We start from the raw sequence: 19906 nt of genomic DNA, 5'->3' as shown, positions 1-19906 counted from the left end.
GTCAAAAAACACAGAAATTTCGATGGAAATATCATGATATTATCGATATCGATAAAAACCAAATTGTAAGAAAAACTTAGAAATTTTTATTGAAACTATGAAGGATGTTTATTTAATCAATTATTTATTAGTTTATCACAAAAAATTGGAAGAAAATGCATTGCATGATGGGATTAACTGATTTAAGTTGATTATATAGTGAGCTGACAAACACTAAGTGTAGAAAATATGTAGTAATTAATGAAAAAAATTAAACACACCATAATCATTTATATATAATGATTTACTACAATATTTTACACTTTAAACATTGCATAGTAAGATACATGAATAACTTAGTACCACACGGAGTTCTTATGAGGTTCAAATTTTTCACGATTTTCATCATCTCTATGTGTAGAGTAAGTGTATTGTTGAAAAGTAGTCATCAAATGATAAATCCCCAAAATAGTTTTTCATGTAATTGTTCAAAACAAAACAATATACATATACATATACATATTTTAGCATATTATCATAAAAACATAAGCAACATGGTAGTTACGGCGTTGGAGGAGTGAAATGGCAAGGGTTTGAATCCCCTATGTGTGTGTGATTTGTGTTTTCTTTTTTCTTTTTTCCATTACATCGATATTTTCGATATTATAGCGATATTTTGACAAAATATTGCTGAAGTATAAACAAAATTATATACATCGATATTTTTTGATATTATTGATATTTATACGATATGTATATAGATATATTCTAAAATATCCGTAATCCGAAAAAAAATGATAATATCATCAATATTTCATCGATATTATTGATATTTTAGACTATGTCCTTTGGAAAAAAAAAAAAAAAAAAAAAAACTAATCCGGAACATGCCCACCACCTCTCGGGCCAACCGACTTCATAAGCATATTGGGAAGGGGTTGACCTATATCCAAGCCCATCGCATTGGCATATACTATACCCAAAAACCAGGGTACGCTCCATAAGCCCTAATTTATCTGATCCGATCTACCTTCTAGACAGCGATTCAGTGGGTGTGCTCAAGAAACCCCAATTTCTGAATTGAAGCTCAATCTCCACTCAAACCCTTAATTCTATCTCTCAGTCTCTTGGTTTTTTTTCCAGACAAAACCCTAACAATGGCGCCTATCGATGACGATAAATCGGACATAGAGAAGACACAGGAAGAGAGGAAGAGGATGGAGAAGCAATTGGCCGCGCTTACCTCCGTCACCTTCGATACAGACCTCTACGGCGGCACTGACAAGAATTCCTACGTCTCCTCCATCCCTGTCAATGAAGATGAAGAGAACATGGAGGCCATGGGCAATGAGGCGGCTCGGATGCCGTCGTACACGGCCCCCAAGTCCATCACGAAGGAGATGCCGAGAGGCGGCGACGAAGAGGAGGATTTAGGGTTTAAGAAGACACAGAGGATTTACGATCGTGAGGATGAGTATAGACGGCGGAGGCTTAATCAGGTCCTCTCGCCCGACCGCCACGATGCGTTTGCGGCTGGTGAGAAGACTCCTGACCCGTCGGTGAGGACTTATGGCGATATCATGAGAGAGGAGGCGTTGAAGAGGGAGAAGGAGGACACTTTGAGGCTTATTGCCAAGAAGAAGAAGGAGGAAGAGGAGGCGGCCAAGGCGGCGCCTGAGAAAGGGGACAAGGCGGCTGCGGCGGTGCCTCAGAAGAGGAGGAACAGGTGGGACCAGTCTCAGGATGAAGGTGGGGCCAAGAAGGCCAAAACTTCGGATTGGGACTTACCGGATAGCGCTCCAGGAAAGTGGGATGCGACCCCGACTCCAGGAAGGGTTGCAGATTCGACTCCGTCCTTGGGAAGGAGGAACCGGTGGGACGAGACACCAACGCCGGGGCGGTTGGTGGATTCGGATGCCACTCCGTCTGGTGGCGCCACTCCCGGTGCCACCCCTGCTGGGATGGCTTGGGATGCTACTCCGAAGCTTCCAGGGATGGCCACGCCCACTCCGAAACGGCAGAGGTCAAGGTGGGATGAGACCCCTGCCACAATGGGCAGTGCAACCCCAATGGCTGGGGCAACCCCCGCTGCGGCTTATACACCTGGTGTGACTCCTGTTGGTGGAGTTGAGCTGGCTACTCCCACGCCCGGGGCTATTAATCTGCGTGGTGCAATTACGCCGGAACAGTATAATCTGTTGAGGTGGGAGAAGGATATTGAGGACAGGAATAGGCCATTGACTGATGAAGAGCTGGATGCTATGTTTCCTCAAGAGGGGTATAAGGTTTTGGACCCACCAGCTTCTTATGTGCCGATTAGGACTCCGGCGAGAAAGCTGCTGGCGACCCCAACTCCGATGGGGACTCCCGGGTATTCTATTCCAGAAGAGAATCGCGGGCAGCAGTTTGATGTGCCCAAGGAGTTGCCTGGTGGGTTGCCATTTATGAAGCCTGAGGATTACCAGTACTTTGGGGCGTTGTTGAATGAAGATGAGGAGGAGGAGTTGTCCCCTGATGAGCAGAAAGAGCGGAAGATTATGAAGCTTTTGCTTAAGGTTAAGAATGGTACGCCACAGCAGAGGAAGACAGCGTTGAGGCAGCTTACTGATAAGGCTCGGGAGTTTGGTGCTGGCCCCTTGTTTAACCGTATCCTACCTTTGCTTATGCAACCCACGTTGGAAGACCAAGAGAGGCATCTTTTGGTGAAGGTAATTGATCGAGTGCTTTATAAATTGGATGAACTGGTACGTCCTTATGTGCATAAGATTCTTGTTGTGATTGAGCCTTTATTGATTGATGAAGACTATTATGCACGCGTTGAAGGGAGAGAAATTATTTCTAATCTTAGTAAAGCAGCTGGTTTGGCTACTATGATTGCTGCTATGCGTCCGGATATTGATAACATTGATGAGTATGTTAGGAACACTACTGCGAGAGCTTTCAGTGTTGTTGCTTCTGCGCTTGGTATTCCTGCACTGTTGCCATTTTTGAAAGCTGTGTGTCAGAGCAAGAAATCATGGCAAGCACGGCACACTGGAATCAAGATTGTTCAGCAGATTGCCATTTTGATAGGGTGTGCTGTTCTTCCTCACTTGAGGTCCCTTGTGGAAATTATAGAGAATGGTTTAAGTGATGAAAATCAGAAGGTTCGGACAATTACTGCGCTATCACTTGCTGCTCTTGCCGAGGCTTCTGCCCCATATGGTATTGAAAGCTTTGACTCTGTCTTGAAGCCATTGTGGAAGGGTATTAGGTCTCACCGTGGTAAGGTTTTGGCTGCCTTCTTGAAGGCAATTGGTTTTATCATTCCTCTTATGGATGCAATGTATGCTAGTTACTATACCAAGGAAGTGATGGTTATTTTGATTAGAGAATTCCAGTCTCCTGATGAAGAAATGAAAAAAATTGTGCTCAAAGTGGTGAAACAGTGTGTGAGTACCGAAGGTGTAGAGCCTGAGTATATAAGAAGTGATATTCTTCCTGAGTTCTTCAGGAACTTCTGGGTTAGAAGGATGGCTTTGGATAGGAGGAACTACAGGCAACTGGTGGAAACAACTGTGGAGATAGCAAACAAAGTGGGTGTTGCTGATATAGTGGGGAGAATTGTTGAGGATCTCAAAGATGAGAGTGAACCATATAGGCGAATGGTTATGGAGACAATTGAGAAGGTGGTGGTGAATTTGGGTGCCTCAGATATTGATGCTCGGTTGGAGGAGCTTCTCATTGATGGTATCCTTTATGCTTTCCAAGAGCAGACCAGTGATGATGCAAATGTGATGCTTAATGGGTTTGGTGCAGTTGTGAACTCTCTGGGGCAGAGGGTGAAACCTTACCTTCCCCAGATTTGTGGTACCATTAAGTGGCGCTTGAATAACAAGAGTGCAAAGGTCAGGCAGCAAGCTGCAGATCTTATTTCGAGGATTGCTGTTGTCATGAAGCAGTGCCAAGAGGAACAACTGATGGGTCATCTTGGTGTTGTCTTGTATGAATATTTGGGAGAAGAATACCCAGAAGTTCTGGGATCAATTCTGGGAGCACTAAAGGCAATTGTGAATGTTATTGGTATGACAAAGATGACGCCTCCTATAAAGGATTTGCTTCCCAGGTTGACTCCAATTTTGAAGAATAGGCACGAAAAAGTCCAGGAGAACTGTATTGACCTTGTTGGTCGTATTGCTGATCGCGGTGCTGAGTTTGTTCCAGCAAGGGAATGGATGAGGATCTGTTTTGAGCTTCTTGAGATGCTGAAGGCTCATAAGAAGGGTATCCGGCGTGCTACTGTGAACACTTTTGGGTACATTGCTAAGGCCATTGGTCCACAAGATGTCCTGGCAACTCTACTGAACAATCTCAAAGTGCAGGAACGTCAGAACCGTGTTTGCACCACTGTGGCAATTGCAATAGTAGCTGAAACCTGTTCTCCTTTTACAGTTTTGCCAGCACTGATGAATGAGTATCGTGTTCCAGAACTTAATGTGCAGAATGGTGTTTTGAAATCCCTCTCTTTCCTGTTTGAGTACATTGGTGAAATGGGGAAAGACTATATCTATGCAGTGACCCCGTTGCTCGAGGATGCCCTCATGGACAGAGATCTGGTTCACAGGCAAACTGCAGCTTCTGCTGTCAAGCACATGGCTTTGGGAGTAGCTGGATTGGGCTGCGAAGATGCGTTAGTCCACTTGTTGAACTATGTCTGGCCAAACATATTTGAGACATCCCCTCACGTTATAAATGCTGTCATGGAAGCTATTGAAGGGATGAGAGTGGCTTTGGGTGCTGCTGTTGTGCTCAACTACTGTCTGCAGGGGCTGTTCCATCCTGCTAGGAAGGTTAGGGAGGTGTACTGGAAGATTTACAACTCGCTGTATATTGGAGCTCAAGATGCCCTTGTAGCATCCTACCCTTTGCTGGAGGATGAGGATCATAACGTATATACCCGGCCTGAGCTAATGATGTTTGTATGAAGCTGCCGCAGCAGCTCTCCTATTTAGACAAGGAGCATAAAATCGGTAATAGACAGTTTTTAAAGAACAATGTTTAGGTATTATGTGATATGGTTTCTGTAGTTTTTTATGTGATATGGTTTCTGTAGTTTTCTAAATCAGTATTGTAACCCAAATTATTTGTACTGCACTATGCTTACTTTATTCCATGAGCTCCATTGCATGATCCTCATAGCTTGCTTTGTTCCTCCTTTGCTGAGACATCACTTGGACCCAAATGAGTGATCCATTGGGGAAGCATAATGTTGTTTAATTTTTCTTTTTCTCTTTTGGTCAATTGGGAAAGTGAAGTTGCAATATTTGCCTCTTATTATGCGCTGAATCAGGACCCGTAGTTCATTGGTCTCCTCTTTCGATTTTGCTTTTTCTTTTTTCAACTGAAAATGTTGCTTAATATAGTGGACTTAGAGTATCCACAATGAGCTCTTTAAATCACTTCTTTAGACAAATTTTGGGGAGGAATCGTAAAAATGCAACTTCAACCACGCTCTCTATCCACCTTCTAAAATATGGAGTCCTTTAGGAGCTCCTAAATTTGAGGAGAGAAAAATGACTCTTAGTGGCTCTCTATAATTTAATACTGCTTTATTTAATGAGTATTTCAAACCTTTATTTAATGCTAATTATTTTTTATTTTATTTTTTTAATAGAGATGGACCAATCAAAAAAGAGTTATAGCATTTATGACTCTCCAAATTAAGGAGTATGGTTGGAGTTGAAATTTTTTGGAGAACTTCTAAAATAGCTTTCTGATATTCTTAGCCAAATTTTAGCTAAGAAATAGAGAGCATGGATGCTCCTAGAAACTTGTATTCAATTCAAACTTTTAATAACTTTCATAGAGTTTAAAAGTCTGAAGGTCAATTTAGACTTTTAAAGAGTATATAAAAGTCTAGTGGTATTCAATTGTGACTTTTTAAAAGTATTTAAAAGTTTGGTGGTATCCAAAAAGTTAATAACTTTTAAAAAGCTTATTAAATGAATGACTTTTCTATACTTTTTAGGCTAATTGTTAAAAGCAAAAGTCTTGCCAATTTACTAGTGACTTTTTATCAACTCTATGAAAGTATTTAAGAATTTGTCATCTCTATGAAAGTCACTCACTTAAAAAAAGTCTTTATAAGTATGAATTTGATACACCCCCTAAGATCATTGCCAGTGTTCTTTTGCGTCTAACTATGTGGACAGAGTTTCAAAATCGCTATACTTAATGAATATTTATGTAAATTCCATTTCCAATACTTAATGAAAATCCCATCTCCCAATCGTTTGTACTAAAAAAAAAGAGTACTGCTATTTCCACCCACCTATTATATTTTCCCACCCACCTTATCTTTCCACCCACAACATAAATTTTAAAAAATACAATATTATTTTTCCACCCACCATCATTCCTAAAATACCCTACCCTATTTTAGTGTTTTCTGAATACACGGAATGCATCCCAGCTACGCCAACTCTCTCTCTTGACAACAGAGAAAACCACCATGAACAACACCCATCTCCTCCGACTCAGAAAAAATTAGGACCCACTCCGATCAAAACCAACACGAACTCTTTTCACTTTCTCTTTCCACATCATCACAATTCTTTGGTGGAATAGCAGATTTGACATGCAGATTGAGAACTTTTTATCCCTCTATTTCATTGCTTTGTTTTTGCCTCTCTGAAATTTATGTCTTCAACCTTCATAGAGACCACAACCCTTGCCAAAAAACCAGAAAATTTATCAGAGAATTGAGAAGCACTATAGATCTAGAGATTGCGACCAACAAAACTCACTACCAAATTAGGCGGTGCAAGTTGGATATCATTGTGCAGCTTTGATAATGATTATAAATAAAAAAAAAAAAAAAGAAGAAAAGTGAAGAGAGAGAATATGAGACTTTCTTAATTTGTTTGGTTCAATTTTCTTTTAGTGTTACTAATTATTGAAACGTGAAAATTTTTTGTTGGCCGATTTTGCAGAGGGGAAAAAAATGTAAGCTTTCTTCTTTTTGTCAAACCAATAGATGGGATATTTTAGTTGGGTTTTTTTTTCCTCAAGTACTTTGAAGTTATTTTACAGGTAAATTGTCTTAAAAATTTTGAAAATAAGGTGGATAGAGAAATAGGATAAGAGGGTGGAAATAGCAGCACTCAAAAAAAATTGAATAAGATTAATTTAGACGTTAGATTTAAATTGGACGTGGTCTTTCAGACCTTTCAGAATTCCAATTCATCCCGAGTGATCTTCTCACTCTCAAACAAAATGGTTTGTAGCAGCTCAATATGGCAGGGTGTAGTTGTTCACATAATTTCTATTGTGAAAAGTTTTTTTTTTTTTTTTTTTTTTTGTTTAAAGAAGTTTAAGGGTAAGAACTAAAAATTAATAAATTAAGATAGTAAACTGAATTGGATATAATGGGATTTAATATAAATATATGGCATTACATGAATTAACCAAATTAGAGTAGTTTATTCGTATAAAAAAAATAAAATTAGAATAGTTTATGTTAGAAATAAATGTAGATTTGTGTAAATATAAAATGGATTAAATACGTCTAATTAAAACAATTACAATTAACAATAGGTAGATTAAAGGAGAAAGAAAGTCTAGCCTGTGAACCCAAGAGAGGCACGATAAACGTTGTTCTAAAGCCATAGACGCCTTCCTACGTGTAGGTTATGGATGTGTCTACAACTCCAAGATATAACCCAAAAGACTCACAGGATGTCTGGTCCGTTATGCACGCCAACGACAGACGGGTATGCCAAGTGTTGATCAATTGCGCAGGAAATAGATAAAGAGAATTGTAGGAGATGGAGAATGATGAGTGTGATTCAGATATGGAGTATGAGAGTAACAGAGAATTGTTCGTACTCTTTGATGAATGAGGAGTTCTTTATTGGGAAATAGCTCAAAATACCACCAATTTTATAATTGTTTGTCAAAATACCACCCCTTCCCAAAATTTTTAAAACTACAACCTATAAATACATTTTTATTGTAAACTGATTGTACCCATATCACATTTTCAGAAATTGGTTCTCTCTCAACTCTCTTGGCTCTGTCTCTCTCTTCAGCTTGTCTGTCTCTGTCGCTGAGCTCTCTCCCTCGTGTAACTCTCTCTCCGACGCAATCGTCTTTCTCCCTCAGCGGTGGCTGTTTATCCAAGCTTAACTCCACCGTTGACATCCACGAGGTACTGTTCATCTAACCCTCACCCATCTAGCAACAGCAGGCACACTCCGTCACCTTCATTCATCACTCTGAAACGACGACGTATCACAACTCATCCCCAGTTTGATAGATTGAAGAAACAGTGTAAAGAGATAGATGCACAAGGAAATCGGATTTCTTCCACGGTAGCGTGCCGCCGATAACTTTGCAAGTAAAGTAATCAACTTTATTTATGCTTTTTTTCTCCATGGTTGCAGTAATGACGTCATAATTGAATCGATTCTGTTATGATTTTGGTTAACTTATCTGAGGCTTTTGATTTACAAAACCAATGTCCTAAATGTTGCAGCTGCTGATGTGAAAACATATTTGTTGACTGCTATTAGTGGAGGCTTAAACCAGCAAAGAAGAGGGGTGAGTTTCTTGATTGAGCTGTAGATGCATATTAATCCAGTAGACGCCCATCTTAGTTTTCTTCCATTTGAGGCCTAAATTATCTTTCTAATATCTTCATTTAAGGCTTAAAGTACATTGTGGTTATGCATTCAGATTCCAAATGGCTTCTTTATTAGTCTAATTTTGATTTGTTATTTCGTTTAGGCATCTGATTATAAGTAGATCCTGTATAGGACTTGTTGATAGGACTTTGTAACTTTTTCATTCCATGAGTGATAAGACTGGTTTGTAATCATGCATGTTTTTTCTGCTGATTCAGCATCGTGTGCTTCTTTCTTGATTCTGTTACAGATAACTGATGCTCTTGTTGTAGCTTATATCTTGAATGCTACTCTTCTTGTTCTCAAGCTGGGCCAGAAATTATTTTGGAAGGATTCCAGGTCATTTTCACCATATCACAGATACAAAACTACTGTGAAGGTCCATGTAAGCAAAACTGTCTGTGGATTAATATTCTTATTCGGGTATTTGGTGCAGCAACTTTGATGAAATCTTTGATGTAGACTGGTTTATATCATCTCTATCAAAAGATGTTGAAATCATTAAACAGCTTCCAACAAAGGGAGGAAAACCAATGAGTCCATATAGCATGCGTGTCCCAAGGAAGGGCAAAAATGCTAACAGAATCGTTTAGTGCCTGTTCTTAATAAAAATATTGTAAGTGTCTTTCAAGAGAACCTACCACATTTTTGTAAAGAATTTGTTAATTATCATATGCTGGTGCATATAACCGAGGAAGAAAAATTTCCAGTCCTTGAATGAGTGCCTTTTTGGGATATATAGAATTTACAGTTGTTTGTTATGCTTTCTAATGTACAGGCTGTTCAGCTCACAAAGTTTGATTACAGGCTTTCAAATAAATTGGATTCAAATTTATAAAAACTTAGGTGTAGAGCAAATTATCATGCCTTAAAGTTTAATGACCTTATTAATGAAATGGGGAAAACGTTGGTTGACAGAATGAGGATGAAAAGAAAGCATTTCATTGCCCTGCATTTGAGGTAAATTGCAAATAAATAAAAAATTACCTGCTTGAGTATTTTTTTTCCCCCAAAAGATACATCTGTTAGGTACTCACTATAACCCAAGTTTCTTGATGTTCCTATCTTATGGTTCTGTGTTTAAAATCTTAATGCAATTGGCATTTGATTTATGAGAAACGTGCGCAGAGCTAAAATAAGAAAGAAACTCAAGGCTATTAAATTTCTTCTAATGGCCAAGATTAATGCAAATGCTTTTTGTACGTCTGTTTTATGTTCGATTTGTATAATCATAAACTTATCGGTATTCATATTGTTTGCTTCAATAACTTTTGGCTCTTTATTGAAGTCGGAATGTGTTCTGTATATTAACCAGGAAAGTTATTGAATATTCGACTAATGTTTATTATACTTAATATCATGTTCATATTGTATGGAAATATTATCGAACGTGTTACTGCATTATTTTTCTTAGTAGAAAACTTGCTTCCTGAAAGGTTTGATTTCGTGGGTGATTAGGCTTGTCACTTTCAATCTTGGCTATCTTCCTGGGGGTGACAAAACAATTATCAGAGTCAGAAACAACACTGAACAAGGCATTGGAAGTTGCAAAAAGGATTGTGGTGCCTGGAGGTCTTATCAGTTTAGTGGTTTATGTGGGGCATCCTGGTGGATGGTAACAGTTCTGTTCTCAAATTTTATTTTTATTCACTCTGTATGCTAGTTTGTGCTCCCTGGTTTTTATTATGTTCATTATGCAGGTTGAGCAAAACCTATAACAATGGCTTGAGTAATTTTCGTTTAAGATACTAGAATAAATAAATAGATAAAGTTGGATAGTTAGGCCAATATAAGCTCAATTAAGTTCCTCCCAAACTACGCCTGAAATATTTTGCTTCTTATTATTAACAAAGGAATAGTTCTTTTGTAGCTAAAAACAATGAGTATGTTATAGCATGGGAAAATTGTTTTGCCCTATTTAATTTGAGTGTTTAGTGGGAGCATGACTTCTAAGGAACTTCTTGTGCAATGAAAGCAACAGTTGGAAGCTTGCCTTTTCAATCAACCCCCTTTTATTTTATTTTATAAAGTCTGGTAGATGAAGCCATCATTTATGCTTCCCCTTCAGATTGGTTTGGAATTGGATTAAGATATACGTGGTTAGTTTTAGGTACTAGAGGAGTGGGATAGGCTGTTTGGATTTTACGTTCTGGTCTTGCTCCGAGAGGAGAGAGGGGGAAGGGGAGAAGGAGAGTGAGATTGGAAGTCTTCTGTGACTAGTAAATTGGAAGTCTCGGACTCTTGTTAAGTTTGTGCATTTTCAAAATGAAGAATAATCTGTTTTTAGGCTCAAAACAAATAACGTGGATTGAATTCTAGGACACCGATGCTACTGTAGATCATAATAGAAGCTTTCTGCTCATGTTCCAGTCAGGGAAACAGAAGTGCAGTATCCAAGATTGTGCTTGATTAGTGAAATTGTTATTAATATTGATTTATGACATTGGTGATTGAGTTGGAGATTTCCAAATTGGACAATTCTTATTGCTTTGCTGATATGGATCCAACATGCTTTGTTTTGGCAAAAAGAGTCCTACTTAATGTACATTATTTGTTCTTTTAGACTTGATACGTATAAGTTTAGTTTTGTCATATGCTCCTGGCTTGCTTGTTCTAACTGTGGGCACACATAAGGCGGAAAACTTTACATGTAAGGCTTTGCTGATGTCTTGAATGATGTCATTCAATAGTGACCTGTTTTATATAATTTGTATCTCTGCTTTATAACTACATTTGATATTTGGGGTTATATTGCATGCAGGCAAGCAACCCTGACAAGGTACGAAGTGAATATAAATCATTCTCAAGGTAAAGTGCTGCCTAGTGTAAGAGTTTCAGATCCAGGTCTTCTACTTAAACCTGACGAACCAAATTTGGTATGAACTACATCTTTGAATCCCTGATTGCATCTTTGAGGCCAAAGCAGAAAAAATGCTAAACTACATACAGTTTAAAAAATAAAAATAAAAAAAAGTCGAGGCTTTATGAATTAGTTGACTATTCTTTTTATTTATTTATTTAATTTTATACTTTTATACTTTTTGTGGAGTCTTTTTCTCTTTTTTTTTTTTCAAAGTTCCCCTAACTTGGCACAGATGCATGTATGCACGTGTGTACTCAGAACACAAACTCCTTTATAACTCAAAAGAACGGTCGCAAATGTTAGTTTTTAACTTGGAAAAATAAAATAAAATTGAAAGTTACTTTTGGGAAATGTTGAACTTTTATAATGAATATGGCTTCAATGTAGAAGGCTTGATAGTAAATAGAAAATCTATATGCTGGGGGTTTTCTGGCTAGCTAAAAATGTGTGAGAAATGATGAATCCATCTGATTGCAGCCTATTTAATGTTTAATACCTTCATTAAAAAAAAAGGTTGTTGACAGTGCTTTGACTATCTTGCAGATTATAATGGCAAAACCAGCAGGTGGCCCTAGTAAGAGAGATCAGCATGCAGGGATGGATGAGGACTAATTTTGTGTGTATGACAATTGACTATCTTTGCTTGTATTGCTCTATGTTAGGGATCTTTTGTTCCATTTTAGTAACAATTTTGTTTAGGAGAAAAAGAAACATATTGCAGTTCATGCTTTGTAAATGCCACTCTTCTGTTATGATGGACACGTGGTATGCCCTTGTTGGGTAGGTTTGGATTGAAACCATGGTCGAGTGCTTGAGCCATGTTTGGTGAGAAGCTTGAATGGATTTTCTTTTCTGTTGTATTTGGCCCTTGTCTTTTCAAGCATGCCAAAAATCATCCTAGTTTTGTAATATGTGGTTTGTGCCCAATTAATTTACTGTGGATCTTGCATTTTTGTACCCAATATTTGATAGCTGCCTTCTTTTGAACGAAGATTCATTGAGGGAGAGAATTACTTTCCTTTTGAATATGAATCGATGTGCAACTCCAACTATCATTTCAAAGGTCAACATCAATTCATGCTAATATAAGGATGGATAACAATTGTCGTGTCCATGAGATTTGAATTCAGGATTACTTTTCAACGAAGTGGAGACTCTGTTATTAGACCAAATGGCCATTGACATACGATATAATAGCAATATTAGGCCAATACATGTACACTATAGAGGCAATATTAAAGCAATATAACCACAATACGATAGCAATAGTATTACAATATCACCTATAAAAATATAATTATTGTCCACTTATTGCTGATTTTTCACATGTTCAGAAATTTTGTTCTCTCTTAGCTCACTCGGCTCTCTCTCTCTGGCACATCTCTCTCTTTGGTATCTGTCTATCGCAGCTCTCGCTCTCTCTCTCTTGGCTCTCTCTCTCTCTCTCTCTCTCTCTCTCTCTCTCTCTCTCTCTAGTGCAACTCTCTCTTTGCTCTCTTTCTGTAGCGCAGCTCTCTCTCTCTGTCTCTCTCTAGCTTCGTTCTGCCTCTTTCTCCCCTTATTCGCTCTCTGTCTCTTTATTCATACCTTCTTTTTTTTGTAAATTATTTTTTAGTTGTTATTATTTTTTAAAATAATTTCTTACAATGTCTTACGATGCAATTATGATGCACCTGACTGCCTGTTTTTGAAAGGCACGTTGTTTCTTTCTCCTCCTCGTCTTCTTTTTGAATGCAATATGGCCCAAACCGTAAACCCATTGATGAGCCGTAGAGAGGCAATATTAGGGCAATATAATGGCAATACACTAGAGAGGCAATATTAGGGCAATATAATGGCAATACGACAGCAATAGCATCACAATATACATGCAATGTGGTGGCAATATGCATACAATATGTAGGCAATATGCATACAATATGTATACAATACACGGGCAATATTAGTACAATACACATGCAATAGGACAACAATATTAAGTCAATCTACATACAATACACACACATCCATTACAGACTACAATTTAGACATGGAAAATAAATCGCCCCCGAACCCTAACAATACTATCCCAAGAAGCAAAAATTATTTCTTTCATAAAACTTGACAATTCAATTGTTATTACATAGTCAACCAATCTTTGCTCTATTACATACATACTTCCTACCTATAATTATAAATAATGGAGAGCTCACAAATTCTACTAATTTGATCTTAACTTCATCAATTTGTTCTTCGTTGTATGAGTTAGCTCTCCCTTCTTGCACATTTTCCAACTTGTTCTGTTCTCCTCCCGTGTAGCAATATCAGCAACAACAGGTTATCTACAGATCTGAAATCATAACTGCAGATGATTCTCAATTAACAAAGAGGAAAACCATTTTCTTTTATAACTTTGGTTCTGAAATATATAACAAAATGCAAAGACCTTTGCTTCTGAAAAGGAGCAAAAGTTTGTCAACCAATTCATAGTAAAAACGAAGAAACTAGTGAACCTAACCAGAGAAATGCTAACCTGCAAAACCAACTCCAATACTTTAACCACATCATTAATACTTGAGATTTTCTTCTCATGGATTATGATTAGAGGATTTTCCAATTCCTATCAGCACATACACAAGTTTGAAGATAATCATCATCAAGCAAAAAGGGACTTGAGGTGCTGCTAACTTTAACAAGCAGCCCTCTAACAGTTTCAAGACATAGTTATCACTGAGTCAAACTAAAACTTACACATTTCTGATTGTTCTGGTTGGTGATGAAATAAGGGGATATGTAGCCCCTATCTAGCTTCATTCCCTCAACAACCTCCAACTCATTGTCCAATGTTTTCCCATCCTGCAGAAATTAACATAGTGTGAAGCTTACATGTTTTGGGTATCATTTGGGAATAAAAAACTAAAATAAAATTATTTGCCCTCCAATATATTTCTGTAAAAATTTCATAAGACCCATACATACCTCACTTTAAAACAACAATAAAAAGAAGCTGATATCATCCAGATTTCAGCCCTTGCAATACGGTAACTACACTAATATGCCTATGACAAATCTGCTGACTAGAAACAGACATAGGCAAATAAAGTCACATACCCATCAGCACAGCCACTGTCCAGGTCGTGATGAGATACAAGCCAATAGACGACCACAACCAAATTGCTCTTCAATATGCTGGTCAAGGGTGCAAATCTGTTGACGCTTCTCCAACTTTCTTACTACATGGTTGTTCTTCTTCCCCTCCTCAGCAACGGCAACAGCAGCATCACCTTCCTATCAAACAAATAACACAAAATGCCATCAAAGACAGTAAAGTTCATTGCGCATGTGTGTGTCCAAAAATAAAGTTCATTACCAGAAAAGCTCCTTTATTTCATTTTGCAGGCATAGTATTCTTGTTGATCAGTAAAATCAGAGGACTTAAGCTGCTCCAGTGGGACTACCACTGACTCAATTCGCCCAAACAAGCAAGCACTATGAGATCCTCTTGGCAAAACTAGACAACCAATAACCATAAAAAACACCCAAACCCTGTCACGAGTAGTAACTCTCCAGATTGCATGTGCATTACAGGCCACTGCCCCCCTCCATTTCAGCATGCAGGGAAACTCAACCAATTCTTCCAGCATGTGTACTTTGTCTTTATCAAACGAAATCAGAGAACCACAATTTTAAAGATTCTAACATAAATGAATTACCTGAAGTTTAGTAATCAACCCTTTCTTCTCTTCTTCAAACTCTCTGATCTAGTATTCAGAGAAAAAAAAAATATAAGAATACCTAGCAGTGAAAGGATTAAAGAATGACAAAATCAGACAATGAATAAACCGGCTAGCATACCTGAGCCCTTAATTTCCTAATCTGTCCTTCTTGAGCAGCCTGCTTTTTTGAAAGCTCTTCACCTGGTACATAAAAATGCAAAAATGAAGGAATTTCCATAATTATTGATATGATTGCATAAAGAAACCCTCCTTGCATCCACAATAGAACATTGGCTACGTTGAAATTCACTATGAGGCACAAAATATGTAGAACATATTGAGCTTCTCAAGAGAAACAGAGACAGACAAGGACAGAAAGAGACCTTCAGCCATAACTTGATTAATTATTTCATCCTTTTCCTTCAGAAGAGCAGCTGCATCACTTTTCTTATTCTGCTCCCGCCAAAGCGTGTCCCTTTCCTTTGTAAGAGCATACACCTGCAATCATAAGTTGGCATAGCCCCTCCAATTATCAGGAGCTGAATTAAAAATAGGCAAGTACCAATTTCATCAAAAACATAACGGGCATATATAACACCTAGATCAATCCAAGCACGATTATAAACAAGACTTTATGAGAAGACCTACCTTCCTTTCAAGTGTTGCAACCCTTTGATGGTATTCCTCTCGCAGTGACTCGACTTCTGCATCATTGGATTTTCTCTGTTCAATTATTTTCAGAGATGGACAATGAGGGGTTGATCCGAATTCTGATTGATCTGGAGAGAGAAGGGCTGAAGAGAGAGATAGAGGCAAGAGAATTGAGAGAGAACCTAATTTCTGAAAAACCACAATAAAAATGTATTTATAGGTGGTAGTTGTAAAAAAATTGGGAAGGGATGGTATTTTTAATTAAAATTATAAAAAAAGGTGGCATTTTAAGCTATTTCCCACTTAATAACTCATAGCTACTAGCCTCTTTGTGCATCTTTCCATTGTAAATACAGCTATTTCTCTCAACCCTAATACATAATAATGGAAAAGGATGTACAAGTGCCAATCCCCAACTTGTTCATCCACAGAAAATATGTATTGCAAAAAGAACCGTGTAACAGTGCATAAAAATATTGGAAACATAACCATGGAATACATGTGCAATGAGAACCGTTGGTTTCCACAAACAGAAAACCATTCACAGAGGCTCTAGACTGGTGTCAAAAGAACCAGGGCATACATAATAGGCAGGTATGATTTGACATAAAGAATTTTTCATACCAACTTTGCAAAATCAATCTTGAGAGGCAGCAGTTGGACGAGGACACAACACAACTATCCTAACACCTCTATTGCTGTACCTAGTATCTCATCCCACATTAATATGCTTTTCAACTTTTCCATTACCAAGCACCTACTTTCAGACATCAACTGGGTGAAGACTCAACCCCACAACCAACTGAAAAAGAATGCAGGCAACAGAGTGAGTCAAAGAAGTCTCATATACCCAAAAAAGAAATCATATTATTCATACCAAAGAAACCCCAAACTACCTACCATAAAAGCACACAAGAAATATTTGTTTACCCAGGAATGACTATTGAGAAGAAATAAAACCTCTTAAATGGTAGTAAAATTTCCTGAAGGAAAAAAATAATCCATTGCTTCATGCATCAGTGCCCAAAAGTGGGAGAGCTCCCACATGTGTTCAGCTCTAAACAATGTCCGCAATGATGAATGAATCTGCATATTCAGATGCTATATGCAGTGTGAATTTCCATATAATATACAAAGTTAAAATACAAAGTTCTTCAACCTCTCCTTGAAAAGGGTTTCCGAATCTCTATCGATATAAGTAATGAACCAACCCTTTGGCGTCTCCTCAACCTTACACTTACCCGTCCTCCCCAAGTGCTTCACGAACTCGGTTATCGTGGCCCACTCAGTCGAATTCATATGAACATGGTGGCGGTCGTTGATGTACTCGTTGTAGACCACGGTGGCGGCGATACGGCTGAACCGGTGGCTTCGTTTCATCAAATCGAGAAAACTTTGCTCGAACTCCTCGGAGTAGCCATCGACTATGCGATTAGAGTTTTCGCCGAAGATCTGCATCTGTCGCTGGTGGCTTTCGCTCATGCAGTGGCATTTGAAGCCGTTCTCGTCTCGACATTGCTTCTGGCACATCTGGCAGTACCATCGAAGCTTCTGAAGTCCCTTGGCCTTGATCCGATTGGCAATTGCCTTTGGGGTTAGGAAGTCGTTCTTCCCCATGATGATTTTACCGCCGAATTACAGAAATATTGGTGTAATTTGAATCAGGATTGGGGTGGTGTTTTGATTGGGGAATTGGCAATCTAAACCCTAGATGACGGAAGGGCTGGACCTGATGAGGGTTGTACAAAAATTGAAAATGGGTGGTATTTTTAATTACAATTATAAAATTGGTGGCATTTAGGGCTATTTCCCTTCTTTATTTATAAGACTCCAAACACCCTTTTATAACGTCACGTTTATTGGGTCAACAAATATGACTCTTAAAATAAAGAGAAATTCGCATAAATATCACATGAACTTTTAGGTATGTGCGTCATTACTACTTAAACTTTTAATTTTTATTTTTACCCCCTAAACTTTATAAAATGGTGCAATCCACCACCTACGTATAACTCTGTAAAAATTTCCGTTAAGTTTAGGGTATTTTCATTAATTAACAACAACTAAAAATAATTATTAAAAAACAAATTTTAAAAAAAATTAAAAGAAGCGTTCAACAACGATGGAGGTCATAATCTTATGGTGATGGCAGAAATTGAGGCCTTCTAAACTCCTTGTGGTTGTGCCCTGGTCTGATCTTATGGTGATCATATATGAAAATCAGCCGCACAACACCCATGACCACCTCTTCTTTCGAATGTCCTTTTTGTGAGGGCTTGACATACCTAATCTCACTAACTCAATAAGTGTTGGATGGCATGGAACTATGGAACTATGCTTATCCATCACAGAATTAATGCTATCTACAGGGAAAGATGCAACCCAAAAAAAAAAAAAAACACCAGGTTCACATTGTCATTGTCCATGTCCCAAAGTTTAATTTGGATCTCATCACCAGCAAGCAACCATTTATATGTTCGCTTTACAGCCCCTTGCTTTCATCTCATTCCATAGTGTATAATTCTCCTTTATTAGTCTCATCCCATATGAGAATCAAGTATGATTTGCATAACAATAGGAATACTTAAGCAATCAAGTACTCACGTTGAAGGAGTTATATAGAGGGTGTTTTACTACACTTTACAAAGGTCAGGTGGTTAAAAATAAAATTTAAAAGTTCAGGTGGTATTTATGCAAATTTTCCTAAAATAAATAATCATTACTATTGAATATATAACAATAATAATAAGTTTTGAATTTTAATAAAATAAAATAAAATAATAAATAACTAACAGTTTACACTATCGTTTGTATTCAAAATGAATTAACCAAATTAAATTGTTAAGCATAATTAAAACAAAATACTTCCAACAAAATAAAAAATAAAACAAATTACTTAATGAGACAAAAACCAGAAAGAAGGTTGCAATATTTTCTATTTATTTAATAAATTACGAGATTTTGTTTTAACCAAAGTTTACATAATAAATCCATTGTCATTATAAAAAAAAATAAATTGAAACTGAAGTATGCTTTCCACCACTACAATCCGCTCAGTTTAAATTATTGTAAGATTTTTCAACTAACTCTTTATCTAGTTACATTGTTGAAAACTAAAAATTAAAATAGTCATTAAAAAAAAACATATATTATTTTTTGGGACGCAAAATAAATTATACCTTATGTTTTAAGTAGTTGCCAAAAAAACCGATATTATTTTTATCAAATGAAAATTTATAAGCTTAATCAAAAGTAAAATAAAACATATATAATTTTAAAAAAATTTGATGATTAAAATATGTCAAAGGGTTTGTACCTTATAGTATGTTATTACATGCTATTTCTTCTCATTCACTTTCCACTCATCTTTTTCCACCCTCTTCAAATTATGACCAAATTAATTCTATTATACGTCTTTATGAACGTCATTATATGGACAAGAAATGTCATGTACATTTTGATTGTATAATTCAAAATATTGAAAATTGTCTACAATATAAGATTGATAAAGACTTCGAAAAATGTATGGGAGTTCATATCTATTATTGTATTTTAGGACGCAAAGTTGCCTAACATTCAAAATGTACATATTGTGGTACAAAACCTATTATAATAAAATAATAAATATTTGATTTCATATGAATAATTTTTTTGTAATTTTTTCCCATTCAATTGCGCATCCAAAATTTTGCAAATAAACAGAAGGAAAGTATAACAAACAAGGCCAATAGGGTCTAGTCCCAGTAGTAAAGGGCTTTGACTTGCATATTAATAGTGGCCTCAGATTCAAAACCCCATAACATCATAATAGTGTGTGTGAGAAAACTCCATCATCTCTTTATAGTTTGAACTACTGCTTGTATTAAAAAAAGTATAACAAGCAAGTACTAACTTTCAAACTTAGGAACATTATATCATTTTAAATCAACACATTTAGAATGAAGAAAGGGAGGGGGAAAAAAAAAAATCCTTTGCCTTTTGATTTGCTAAGTGTTGAGGCCCAAAAAATTCACGGTTCGGCCCAAATACGATAACTTATTAAGAAAAGTCACATA

General features: G+C 37.2%; 2 protein-coding genes across 9 annotated transcripts; one reads left to right on the top strand and one right to left on the bottom strand.

The window, feature by feature from the left end:
• The first annotated feature begins 873 nt into the window (after positions 1 to 873).
• LOC117636788 (splicing factor 3B subunit 1) lies at positions 874 to 5152 on the top strand. The gene has a single exon (XM_034371456.1). It carries the CDS (start codon positions 1137 to 1139, stop codon positions 4941 to 4943), a length of 3807 nt encoding a protein of 1268 aa, XP_034227347.1. The 5' UTR covers positions 874 to 1136; the 3' UTR covers positions 4944 to 5152.
• Positions 5153 to 13576: 8424 nt separating this feature from the next.
• Positions 13577 to 17586, bottom strand: LOC117637127 (KIN17-like protein). Of its 8 annotated transcripts, none has more exons than XM_034371929.1 (9): positions 17093 to 17586; positions 15849 to 15979; positions 15584 to 15698; positions 15340 to 15401; positions 15198 to 15245; positions 14596 to 14772; positions 14236 to 14340; positions 14018 to 14104; positions 13577 to 13846 (listed from the first exon to the last, which is right to left on the bottom strand). In XM_034371929.1, exons 1-6 carry the CDS (start codon positions 17466 to 17468, stop codon positions 14599 to 14601), a joined length of 906 nt encoding a protein of 301 aa, XP_034227820.1. In that variant the 5' UTR covers positions 17469 to 17586; the 3' UTR covers positions 13577 to 13846; positions 14018 to 14104; positions 14236 to 14340; positions 14596 to 14598. The 8 variants fall into 8 exon arrangements, with proteins under 8 accessions (XP_034227820.1, XP_034227821.1, XP_034227823.1 ...); XM_034371930.1 differs by lacking the exon at positions 14018 to 14104 and adding an exon at positions 13931 to 14017; XM_034371932.1 differs by having other exon boundaries at positions 14596 to 14673.
• Positions 17587 to 19906: the final 2320 nt, after the last annotated feature.

Source organism: Prunus dulcis, chromosome 8 (assembly GCF_902201215.1).
Source record: "Prunus dulcis chromosome 8, ALMONDv2, whole genome shotgun sequence".
NCBI lineage: Eukaryota > Viridiplantae > Streptophyta > Magnoliopsida > Rosales > Rosaceae > Prunus > Prunus dulcis.
Note: the sequence above shows the minus strand (reverse complement) of the source record. Positions and strands in the feature narration are given on the sequence as shown.